We start from the raw sequence: 13,947 nt of genomic DNA, 5'->3' as shown, positions 1-13,947 counted from the left end.
CATTTAAGTTGTATGTAAGAACAGATTCAAAATAACAATAATAACCTTTAAAATATAAAATTTGTTTTAAATAGCTCTTTAACTATTTTCAATCATAATTACTTTTAGGCCAGTACTGATGTTTTCTGGTTTAACTTTTTTTTAGTGTTAATAAATATAATATTAGCTAAGATAAATATAATAGTTAACTGTTACCAAAGACACAAAGAATATCTAAAGAATTGTAACTTCTATTAATTTAACCTGACTTGTATTTTTTACCACATTGCTGTACCCACATTAAAGACGTGTATGAATTGAAGAATGAGCTTAAACCAAAATTTCTCCACATTAAAAAAAAGGGGGAAGGGGGATGTACATATTATTCTCTGAATTTTCTTTCTGAATTACTGAAAATTATTATTATAAAAAAGAAGAGTTTTACACTTGAATATCTGCCTGTAGTACAAGGGTACACAATGTTTTGGTCTCAGTGTTGAGATTTTCATTCACTTTTACACTTCAGGCAGATTCAGTCATTAACATCTTCAAGTCCAGTACAGTCTGTTCTGCCTAAAACTCCTCTACCAAAAGGAAAAGTTGATATACAAGTTAACTTTGCTTTTATTTTTAATATTTGTTTGACCAAACCAAATATCAGAATCATTCAATTCACTAACAAAGTCAGCTAGTAGAAATTATTATAAAAAAAGTTTATTTAACAGTTCAAAACTCCGAGCATTTAACACTTAAAAAAAAAACAGAAAATTATTTTTCAATTGATAAATGATGACTAAACCAAAGTTGAAAAACAATTAAAAAAATAACTATAATAATAATAATAATAAAACTTGATGAAAACTTAAACATTTTTATGAAGACACTGCTATCTGAAATGTTAAATTTTTATTTAATCAAAAATTGACTTTTTTAGGTTGTGAATGGAATTAGAAAAAATAAAGTTTTCTACTTTTTACATGTAGTCATTCCTTAAGTTGCATACATTTCTATTTATGAAATATCCAATATTTCCCTACCTCTCTCAAGAACAATTCAGTTTTACATATTTTTATTCTTTTAATAAAAAAAAAGTGACCAAATTTAACTTGCCAAAATTAGTAGTAAAATTTTAAAACTATTTGGTAATCCTAAATACATGTACAAATAAAAATACAAAAAATAAGAAAAGAGAAACTTCAGATTAATGTGAAACTGTTGAAGCAAATCTATTAAGCATATTATCCAATTACTGAATTGATTGCAGTGTTCAATGTTATCAAATACAGGAACTTTCATTATTTAAACAGAATCAATACAAATACAAAGCAAAAAAATATTTCATTCAAACCCAGAAAGATTCCAATACCTATTAAACCATTTTAATATGGACAATATTTTTAATTCAATTATAAGCATAAACCAAGTTATCATTTTTTCACATATTTTCCTCAATTTAAAATACAAGCATGTTAACAAACACACATGCACACACATATATATACACATCTCAGCATATTGATTATATATGCATTTAAATAAAAACTATCAACTTTTGAGTAACAATATAAATTCCTTTATCTTATATGATCTTGCTTTTTAGTAGCAGGGTATTTGGGTAAATTACAGAAACTACAAAAAATAAAACAGCACCATCAATGCTTAAAAAGATATACACAACAATGTCACTGCCTTCAGAGCAGACATAAGATCCCCTTCAAATTTGTTGTAAATGCATGACAATATCATAAACACACACACTTCTCACTCCAAAGTTCACATGTTTATGCATACAAATGGAAAAATAACACCATGCAAATGTTTTGGATATATGATATGGTTAAGCTTTACATAATATCTTTACTGGTACCTGAAGTCAGAGTATTTTTTTTAACTGAACACATCAAATAAACTGTGCTAAAATGATAATTCACACAGCTACATTAATGTGTATAGGTTGGCTGGTTTTCACTCATTTCACACAGCGAAACTGCTGGAATTTGCCTGTTTCCAACCTGTTGTTGAAATTAATTACAAAAACAAAGAGACAAGAAGTAAAAAACAAAAAAAAATCATCCAATATTGTTGTATTAGTACCCCACATAAGAAATGACACAGAACAAATTATATGCATACAATTGTTTTTATAAACTAAAGACAATAAAATTAATTTTAGAAGTATTTAGATAAATGATGGTAATTTTAAAACAGCATTTATCACCATTACTGGGTTCCATGTTCATGTAATCTGATTTTTGTGCAAATATTTAAAAAAATCTAAAAAAAAAATACATTGCTTAGTTTTTACAAAACAAGATGAGAAAAGCTGACTTGATCTCACTCATCATCAATTCATTGTAACTTGAGAAAAGTCAAAAGTAGTAATAATAATAATAACAAGCCAGGAGTACTTAATCCTCTGCTTCTGCCAGTTTTCCATTAGCAACTGCTTTTGCTTGCTTGGATTTTCGTGAACGTACAGAAGAATTGAAACTGGTGTCCAACTGACCATTATGGTAGGTATTCCTAATCCAAAAAATAAAAGGTTAGCTTCATTCACTCATAGGATATGTGCAACACTCAGGTATACATAAGCTGAAATTGTATAGTATTACTAGTTTCATAATTATCCTTTTTAAAAGTTTTAAGGTGCAATATTAAATTTTTGATTGGTATTTTTAAAAGCCAATTATCAATTTTAATTCCATAAATCTTACAACACAAGTTACCCAAATCTAGGATACAAACCACTGATGTTGTTTTTTTCAGTAACATTATATAATGTAACCATCAACAATCCATAATGCAAAATACTCTGAAGCTTATTTTTAAAATATGTTTAAACTTGTCTGCTTGAAACTGACAGTATAAGGATATGCTTCTAATTTAAAGAAATGGATCTGTAAATGATATGTTACATCAAGCAAGTTTTTGAACTATACTTAAAAGCATGATCATTCTATTCTATCATGTCTGGACAGGTACATCCAGCCTTTAAAGCAAAACTACTTAACAGAATTAAAACAAGAGGGACTCCTCAACAGTCATGGCACTTGAAATCGTTTTAGGCAGGATTAGAATAAATTAATCTATCAGACCTTTTTTCTTCCCCCTTTTTATTAGCTATATTTTTGTGTGCCAGCAATACCAAGCATGGGGTGTGCATATACCTGATTCAATTTTATTACTCATCAGGATTTCTACCAGCCTACCCTCAAATTGAAATTATTTTGGACAGGATTATAATAAATTAATCTATGAGACCTTGGGCATGGTTACATATATCAATTTAAAGGATTTGGCCTCCTGAGTCCAATATTGTAATTAGATCTCAAATCGGTCAAAAGATGACAAAGTTATGAGCTAAAAGTCTGTATTTAAAAAAAAAAAAAACTCATAGCCATTCTACCAGCCACTATGCTGCAGCTAAAAATTATTAAAAATAACATTGTAATCATTCTTCCACACATCAAAAAATAAATTAATTAATAAAAAAAGTTTTATTTATTTAATTTTATAATTTTTCTTTTTAATTGCAATTTCAGCAAGCTTCAAACAAAATTAGAATGAAATCTTCTACTTAACAATTACAAAAAAAGTGTTTGCTTATTATTTTTGTATTTTAAAAACAAGTTTTCACTGATCACAAACAGTGAAACTGCTCATATTATTTTTCAAATCAAAACAAAGGTAAAATTTACAGTTTTACAAAATAAAAATTATATATAAAGGTTTTTACAGAAATGTAGAAAGACATGAAAATCAGTAACTAAAACTTACAAACAGAATGTAAGCAGTTTTGATTGTTTCTTAAAATATTATAATGGAACCTTTTCAAATTTTCAAAGCTGTGAATTCAAACAAATATCACATATCAAATAAAGTATTTGATTTCCAGAAACAACATAAACTACAGAAGACTCTTTTGAAATTTCAAGCTATTTATCCAGTAGTTTTTTTGGCAATGGTAGAGTCAAATGAACATCAGAAAAATGGGAACAATTTAGAAATATGTTTTTGCTGCCCAATTCAGAAAAATATGAAGCTGAATTTTATGATGTTGCTAAAAAATGTAAATGAAGTTAAGGTTTAGTGAATCGGTACTTGTTAAAAAAGGAAAAACAATATTACAAAACTATTTAGGATATACAGAAGTTATAATTCTCTTACACTGAAAATATATTTCTAATAAATACTTACCTCTACTCACACATTAGCTATTCTAAAGCATTAAAAATATTTTTTTCCAATTTGATGCACTAGCCTTTATACTGCACAAGTACAGTTTGCTTATTTAGCATGCACAGAACATGCAACAACCCTCCACCAAAAGGAGCATGACACACTCTCTTATAGCAACTGGCTTCCTCTGTACTATTTTATGTGAACCTCACTTTCGAGATTAGGCTCACAAGAAACAGTGGTAAGTATCTATCAGAAATTTATCTTCAGTGTTAGAAAATGATAATTTCCAATATGATACATACCTCATCACACACACAATAGCTAGAATCTCACATTGAGTAGGTGGAGGAACCAGTGTAAGAGAAAACAAGAAACCTCCTGCAAAAACCGACCAAAGAGAATTGAACAAGTGTGCTCTGTAATAGAGTGGAAGCACATATGTGTGGGACGACATCGCTTCTAGAACAGGTATGTTCTTCACCCGCGAGGCCTGGAACTAGTAAAAGAAAGACCTTGGAAAACAATGTATCAGGTGTAGAAAATCAACATGAGTCCCACTCCATCCTCAACCATACAAACACGACTGGAAACAAACCAACTCCAGTAGGATAATAGCCACAAGTAGTATAAAGAAAAAAAACAGATGCAGATAGGTAACTTGAAACCCAGACAGAAAAACAAAGCCAATGGCCAGTTCACATAAGTATGAAGATGGAGGCATTCAACAAGACATTGTTAGGTATCTACTCAACCACAACCATACAGATGAAACTCCATGTCCCATCCTCAGTATTGTGAGGCAGAGGAATTCATATAAGATCAAACTAGTATATACAATGTATGGTGAACAGGGCAATCAGACCATCAATAATATATACACCAACCCCTTCTGTAAGCAAACAGAGTAGCATAATGTATGCAACCAGAATTATGATGAGGAAGTACACAAATGGCTTCCACTTGACAGACTTCCACATCAACCACTAGAGACAGGAAGTACAACAAATCAAACCACGATCTACAGGGCTGTATATAAGCCTCAACTCAACTGTAAGAACAAGCAGTCATCTGGTACCTGGTATTATGAGAAGGAAAAGAATGATTTTAACTGAACCACAAGAACAGAGAAGAAATGTGCACCAGGCATTACGAAAAGGATGTGGAATGCCCACACAACTGTAGGAACAGGGCATTGCATATTCCACAATTGGTATTATGAGGTAAACAAAGTCCCCCAACCTCAACCATAGATGTAGGGAAATGAAACATCATGCAACCAGAATTACAGAGAAGGGGGAACATCTACAAGTCTTAAACATAGGAAAAGGCACTATATCTACCCAAACCCAGTATTATAAAAATGATTCAGAATTGGCTGGTCCAGTTCCCACCAACATCAGCACACCTGAAATTAAACTACCAGGGGATAGAATGAAGGAAGTTTCCAGTTTTGCCCTTTTCTCAACATACTGTAGTGACATGTAATGTGAAGATGTGTGTTCTACACTCATGAGGAAGCCTCTGTATTCCACCACCCCAGCAGCTAAGAACTGGGAAGTGGCAAGGACTCCCAAACTCTACTTGAGGAAAGCAGGGGTAAAAGGAGTTGGAGAGATCGGAGGAACATCATACCAGAGAAAGTGCAATGGGTGACTGCGAAACCATATTTTGAAAAGGTCACTCCTGATTTATTCAATCAAAGAAACAGCAGGGATGGGCAGCAATCCCCTTCTGCTTTACTCATGATAGTCCATGAGTAACGGTTGGTTGGATGTTTGTTTGGTGTATTATGGCACATAGCAACTAGGCTATCTGTGCCAAACAATCGGTAAAAACAGTAAAAGTAAAATTGAGTTAAAACCAAAATATGTACAAAATACAGAAAAAAAGAACTAAATAGAATTAAAAAGACCAATTGTTTTTAAAAAAATTAAAAATACAATCAAGTTGGACAGTGTCACCATCGCCAATGACACCATCCAACATCACGGGTAAACCCTCACAAAACACGTCTAAAATGGTGCCGCCACTCACGGTTGTAACAACGGCATGACAGTAAAATGTGGACTATTGTGACTTGAATGTCACAAAGGCTACACATTGGTGGATCAGTACCAGATAAAAGAAAATGATGAGTTAAAAACTGTGACCAATGTGTAGCCTTGCTAGGACAACCTCCTCCTTATAGAAACAAGACAGCCACAAAGCAACAGAAGGTTTGATCTGGAAAAGCTTGTTATAACATTGCTCAACCCAAAGTGACTGCCAACTAGTGAGAAGCCATATCTTGAATACAGTCCTACAAAAACAGAGCCACCCTGAAGTCCCTGTGGGAAAATGGGAGAGAAGAACTCCCACAAGCAGCGCGTCTCTCCCCAACAAGTCCCAACGACAAAGTAGCTAGGTAAGTAGGGAAAGGACGGATGAAGAGAACCTCCCTAAAGTCACCCACAGAAGGGATCTGAGGTCCTCTGAAAGATCGTCAGGAGAATGATGAAAGGCCTCAAACAAAAGGGTCAGAAACTTGAGGGGGGTCAAGGCATACTAACTCCTGAACTTAACTGTGATAAAAACCTTTGTGCAAGAACCTCCATGTCAGGTGAAGGAGAAAACATCAAATCATCCAAATTAGGTATCTCACACAAAAGGGAAGGAGAAGCATCATAGAAAAGAGGAAAAATATTCAAAATGTGACAAACCTGTATAATTAATGGGAGGAAAGGAGTAGAAGGATGAACCTCCTTCAAAGATGCAGGACATGGCTGTATGCCACAAGAAGGAGCAGGTGAAAGATAGTCTAAATCATCATCATCCTGAAGTAAAAACCTAACTCCTGATGCACCAAGGCTTGCACCTCCTTGGCTGATAATATCAATCCCGAGGTCTAGGTAAAAGAAGCTTGTATGTAACCAGTACTTTAAAAGCTGTTGCAGTAATCACAATAAAACACAAATTCATAATCTGCAATAATTTGTGTGAAAATGGAAATTAAAGTCAGTAACACAGCAAAATGGAAGAATAAGCGAAGCATACTTATTGAAATAAGTAAAAATAAATATGAACAAAGTCCAAAATATCAGGGGAAAAAAAATTATGGCAAACTGAAAGCAAGCGAGAAACATGACCGACTCATACTGCACCAATCAAGAAAATGAGGTTCATATAAAGTAGTACTGAGAGAGCCAGCTACTCTAGGAAAGTGTTTCATGTTCCAATTGGTGGAGTGTTGTCACATGCTCTATGCATGCTAAATGAGCAGCTCAAACGTATAAGGTATAAAAGCTAGTGCATGAAGCAAGAAATTTTTTTATCAATGCATTAGAAAGCTTTTGAGGAGTGAGAAAAGCTATTGTTTTAGAGGATGTATGTATCATATCAAAATTAAGCCTTTATTGACCTGTGAGTCTTTTCTTTTATAGGAGCAGAATCAGATATTTCATAATTTTGAAAGATTCTAACTTTCTATAATAAATAAGTGTTTCATTAATTTTGTGTTCAGATATACAAGAAACCAACTCTTCCGATGTGTTTGCCTGTGATACAAGGATGTATGAACAACAGCAATGCATCTTTTCAGAACTTTCAACAGTCTATTTCATACTTACATCAAAAAATTCTGATTACATTTTATCATTTTTAACCTAAAAATATGTTATTACTGGATACTTAGAAAGTAAGTGTATTTAAGAAACAAATAATTGCTTCGATTATTCTCAAGAACAAAAAAATTACATGTTAAAATACTCAGTCATCATCAAAATTGATGTCCTCACAACTAATCACTAACAATATTATAAACTTTACTGAAGTAAAGCAAAAGTAATCATAATTGCAGATAGAGAAATAAGAGAACGAGGTCTGGAAGACAAACTTGGCAAAAGAGAAATGTTTGTCGGAGCCTTTGTACATCTAATTTAAATTGGAAAAATATTGGTAGAATTAATAAAATAATGAAGTTAAGAAACAGTAAATTAATTAGTTATAGTGGTTAAAAAATTAAAAAAGAAACTGAAGTCACCAATGTTAGATTTATCATCACAAAATAAAGAAAACATTTGAACTTATATTTTGAAATGAAACTTTTAGTGGGAAAATACTTGTATGGTGTTAATGAAGGTTAACTGGAACACATATGATGTCATGGAGACTAATTATAAGGATGGAAGTTGGTCAAACAAGTATGGGCAGGCTACTATAAAACAATAACAATGTAAGAATATCAGATTTTTTCAAATAATTTAATCATTCACATTCCTAAGTGCTGAAAAAAACAAGTTCTTGCAAATTTTTTGCAACTTACAGTCACACAAAATTTAATCATTCACACTCCTAAGTGCTGAAAAAACAAGTTTCTGCAGAATAGTTAGTCAGTAATATTACAACAGTGAAAAGTAAAAACAAAGAGTACAGAAACCTGTAAAACAAAAAGAACAAGATAATTTGGTTCATTCATACATACTCTTTGCAACTTTTGTTAAAATTAGCATATCTTGGAAACTGATTTAGTAATTCAAAAATGAGTCAGAAGACATTATCAACAGCATCATTATTACAGATCAGCATTGCTTTAAAGGTTTTTAATGATACTTAATTATCCTTCCGAAATTTAAGTAACCTTCATTGAACATTGCAACTAACATATTAAGATAGCTAAAGATAAGAAGAAATGAAATGTTAGTATCAAGTGCATAAGTAAAAAAAAACATACCCATTTTGTAACTTGGAATGCTGAGCAACTTTTTTCTCAATCTTTTCAAGGACGTCATATTCCCTTGTGTCATCAACCTCTTGCATCTGTCCTGTAGCCACTCTTAACAGGAAACCAAGCACAAGCTAAAACAGGGATATATGCATATTCATACCATGTCAGCGGTGGATATAGCAGATATAGTATGGTTGATATATTGTTATTCTTATTTACTTTCACTCACAAGTTCTTAGAACAGCTAACACACAAGTACAAAACATGGGTAAGACATTGCGAAGAACAAAATAAAATTAATCTCTTTGATGATATATTTTTTCTTACTTTAAAATTGTGCAATTTGAAATTTTCAAAGCCATGTTATAGTATTTTTATACGTTTTAGAGTTAATGCCATTTTTGTAGATTTTTGACACCTTTCTTTGTGAATTTCCACTCATATCTGGAACGTATAAAAATGCTTCTTTTTAACAAGTTGTAAAAAAATCAATATCTAACTTAAAAAGTCACTTTTAGTTTCTTAGAAAATATTTATTTCTAGAAATAACAATGTGACACCCTATAACAACTTTATTGATATTTAGAACGTACATCTTATCATTCTAATTAAACAAGCCAGATAGACATTAAAAACGTGTCTGAAAACATTTTACGAAATTTATAAGCTAGTTTTAAAAATTGGAGGCAAACATGTTCTGTCACTTTAAACAAAGTAGACTATTACATACATGAGCTTTAAATTTTTAGTATAAAAAGAAAATATACTGCAACAAAAGTTCTTGTTCATGTTCTATTAAAATATGTATTATTATTACTAGATGTACTTCTTCAGTCCCTGAAAGTGTTCTATTTCAAGAGTAAATAAAATCAAGTAACAAATATTGATATTTCTTGCTTTTCAAATTCATGTCATGCCATGTTATAGCCTACAGAGTGCACAATTATTCTTGTGATTCATGGCATGTGCACGTTTTACAGTACAAATTACAACATTAAGTGTCTCTTATGTGACATCATTTTAGTGTCTACTGACTGACTGACAGATGACACACTACTGTATAATGGTGTGATTGTTAAAACAAGTGACCCCTCCAGGTGGCCTTCAGCCCCTTTCGGGGAAATTATTATTTGTATTTTTTTCAATTCATGTGTATAAATGTAAAGCAGTGTACAATGCAGTTACATGCAACTTCATTACAATGTCATCAAAACACACTTCAGCAGGTAGACTCTATTTTAACTCTTCACTGCCTTCTAACTATGACTTTTTCACAATGTAAAAAGAACACTTTGAAGTTTTTTGGAATTTGTAGTGCATGCTGAAGGGATTTATATATTTTGGCAAAAATTTCCAAAAGAAAACTACCTTTACTTTCCAGGTCATAATAAAACATTTTGCCATTGTGGTTTGGTTTCATCAGGGCTAATGGTACATGACATGAAACAGTTCTTGTAGTACTAGCTCCTAATGATGCCACAATTGGTTGAATTTTGTTTGTTTGTAGTTGAGCACAAAGCTACACAATGGGCTATACGAGTATTTAAAACACAGTTTTTAGCATTGTAAGTCTGTTGACATACCACTGAGACACTGGGGGGGGGGGGATGGTTAAAACAAAAACTTGTCAGTTTTATCATCATTACCTAGAGACGAATAGTATTTTTTTTTCTAACTTTATTGCTAAAATGAATATCGAATATTTTTTATATGCAAAATATGCATGACAGCCTTCACATACAGTGACACTGACTTACCATGAACCAATAGATATTCATAGCCAAGAGAACCCACATTAGAAAATTAAGAAAAGTTGAAAATGGAATTGATATTTTTCTTTCTACTAGGTTTTGAGAGGATGCATAAAGAGCTTTAAGTGGGAACCAATATAGTCGAGAAACAAACCTGAAAAATTTAAAAGCCATTTATTAGAAGAAAAACTGACTACTATTCAAAACATTATTCTTTAAAAATATAAACAATATTATGTACATTTTAAAGTTTAATAACTTTTACACTAAACATTATCATGCATGTGATACCAAACTTCTAGGAATTTTTTCTATTGAAATGAAAAATAGACATAATTACTGTAATCTAACAATAACATAATTTGAGAAAACAGATGTCCATTTATTAGAGTTGCACTTAACCGAGCCAATTTTTTCTCGTCGTCTGCTCTAAGTAGTTCTATCCAGAGTTATGATCATTTGATTGGTTACATATGCAAACAGTGAAAATGTTTTTACAAGAAAGTTCTGTAAACAACTTTTCCAATATGAATTAAATAATCCTTAGTTTTAGACCAGGGCTTGAAATACCACACCTTTATATATTTTGTCCAATTTTGACACATTCCACATAATGTTGAAAAATGGATGTCTGTCCATTGTATATAAATATAAAATAAAAAGAACACAAAAACAACTATATGTATAGGCATAAGGCCTACTATGAGTAACTTATGGATGCAAGTTAATTTCTTTGTGTACATATTGTTAAAATTTAACAGAAACCTTTTGCTACTGCAAAATTTATGTAATTTTGTAACATCAAAATGATTTTTAAAACCTAATTTTCATAGTATTGTTTTTATCATTTTACACTAACATCAAATATGCTACATTTTTACATTTTAAACTAAATACATGTGGATTAAGCATGTTTGAACATGTTTTCATTTGGGTTTTGAACAGGTCAGGTTGTAATTTTATATAATTTTGTTTACAAAACTGAATGTTTCGTTGACTTAACAAGTGCACAAATATGGATGACTAACTCAAACTTTTGAAAAAAGGTGTCATAAAACTGTTCTGCAATTAACAAGTGCATAAATAGGGATGAATAATTAAAACCTTTGAAAGGTTGGGTGCATACTCACTGTATCAACATTACTGTGGATAGTTTTTTCAAAGAACCTATCTTAGTGACCAAATATTTGATTTTGTGTGTTAGATGTGTGAATTGAATGAAATACCATAACTATATATTTTGTTGAATTTCGATATGCTCTACTAACATATAACTAATTAAAAAAAAAAAGTTAATGTCTTGAATTTAAAACCAAAACAAACTTTCTATTTCTTTCCTAAAAATATACTTTTATAAAGCTTGAAAATTTTATTCCTTACTATTAGGACTGAAATGTTAACTTACCATGTCACAGCAAAAACAAAAAATGATATATTTGCAACATATTCATGACGTTTCTTCAGCTGACCACCTTGATATTTAAAATATACATTCAGTTTAGTAAACTCCAACTGGACATCACAAATGTCATGAAGAAGAAGCACAAGGATACCAATGTTTTGATACCTAAAAAAATTCCAAGAATAACTAAAAATATCTCAACTAAATATTCGTGTACATAAAATTATATGTTGTTAATAGGAATGTATGCAAATATGTTGAAACTTGAACAAAGTGTTGAAATGGTATAAAATCCAGTCTCATATTTTTTCAATACTGTTGTTCACCAGCCAGTTATTTTGTCTCATATATAAAGAACAGGACAACTATAAGGAATGGTAAATGTTAGGTAAGAAAGAATACCACTGATATTAAATCAGACATAAAAGGTTCCTGATAGAAATCAATCAAAGTTTATAATGTGCACATGATTTCAAGCAATAAAAAGTATAACAGTATCATTTGTTGTCTCAATGTGTTATGAATAAGGGTATGCAAATTTTATAATAAAATAGTCAAGTTAAGGATTCAATATGATAGCTAATCTTCATAATGTAACAAGCTGAGAACGGGGGTGATTGTATGTCATATAAAACCCTTGACCAGTCTTTAAGATGTCAATTTTGTTTTGTCAAAGCAAAGATCAATAAAAGCTTAGAATCCTACAAGAAATAAAAATATCATTTAAGAGAAGGTTAGGAATGAACATTCTTATTCAGAAGGAAGATATTCAGAATAATGAAGCATCTCAGCAGGTAAGTAAGTAAAAAAATAAATAACTGCTTGAGTTTCATCAAAGAATACTCAAACTGACTACTTAAATATTGGGTGGATAAAATTAAGGAAATGCTAAGAAAAAATCAAAGTTGATTTTTTTTGCACTTCAACTAAAAGAAAATGTCAATTTGGTGATTATAATTAAAAATCCACGTCTGTATGTAGGAATAGCCTCCAACAATACAAAGCATATATATATAACCAAATAAAGTCCACATCATTCATATCAGGTACACTCTTGCAAACAAAATGCAGCTAGACAGTCAATGAGCAAAAAATTAAAAAAAACCAGCTGATCCATTTCAGTTAATAATTTCCATTCTCAGCAACTCAAACCATAGAAACTTGATGATCAACCAGGCAAATAGGACAGGAAATAAGTGACAGCTTCCTAATGAATGTTGCCTTCTCTGATTAGACAACTACTTTTGTCTAGCTAATAAGTTGGACAGAAAAAATCTTGAGCATTTGAACTTGTTAGTGAAGGCAACAATTGAGAATTTGAATGCAGAAACCATCTGGCTGATATCACAGAAGGAAAAAGCTGGATAATTTCATAATACTCGAAAAAGCACCCATAGTTGAAAATGAACTTTTCAGGAGTATCATTTAATTAGATCAGGGTTAATTACAAATCTGCAGGTGGAGAGCATGGATTATCTTCACATTCCTAATTTTACAGGTGTTTACAACAACAAAACTGTGATTTTATAAGTAGTTATTACCTTTCTAAAGACAGAAGAATACAGATAATCTTTATTAATTGCTACAAAACTGAACAATCCAGCTGGAATATAGTGTTAAAAATTATATTCAACAACAAATATATGACCCATTCCTATAATTTATGTGCGACTTTCATTACATATGGTGCATGCAAGACAGCCTTAAAATTCCACATAACATGAATCACAATAACACAGCTGAAATACTACAATTAATCACTTACATTAATGCTTAATAAGTATTGGCAGACCTGCCAACAGGGGGGAACAACTGCCCAGGGGCCCGGGTGAATGAAACCTGGTTATGCCATAAAGCCCGCAGAGCATCTTTAGGCTATATCTTCATGTAATGATAAAACCATAGTTTTTGGCTTTTCTTTGCATATAGAT

General features: G+C 31.4%; 1 protein-coding gene across 1 annotated transcript in view; it reads right to left on the bottom strand.

Moving 5' to 3' along the window:
• Nucleotides 1–845: 845 nt before the first annotated feature.
• LOC106457003 (ceramide synthase 1-like) overlaps nt 846–13,947 on the bottom strand; it is a 19,891-nt gene continuing 6,789 nt past the window's right edge. Inside the window, exons 3-6 of the mRNA XM_013916390.2 lie at nt 12,020–12,181; nt 10,621–10,768; nt 8,870–8,994; nt 846–2,502 (exon numbers count right to left, since the gene is read on the bottom strand). Of these exons, the coding sequence (XP_013771844.1) occupies nt 2,388–2,502; nt 8,870–8,994; nt 10,621–10,768; nt 12,020–12,181 (550 nt within the window). The 3' untranslated portion in view covers nt 846–2,387. The remainder of the gene's footprint in view (nt 2,503–8,869; nt 8,995–10,620; nt 10,769–12,019; nt 12,182–13,947) is intronic.

Source organism: Limulus polyphemus, unplaced genomic scaffold (assembly GCF_000517525.1).
Source record: "Limulus polyphemus unplaced genomic scaffold, Limulus_polyphemus-2.1.2 Scaffold280, whole genome shotgun sequence".
In the NCBI taxonomy this organism is placed as follows: Eukaryota; Metazoa; Arthropoda; class Merostomata; order Xiphosura; family Limulidae; genus Limulus; species Limulus polyphemus.
Note: the sequence above shows the minus strand (reverse complement) of the source record. Positions and strands in the feature narration are given on the sequence as shown.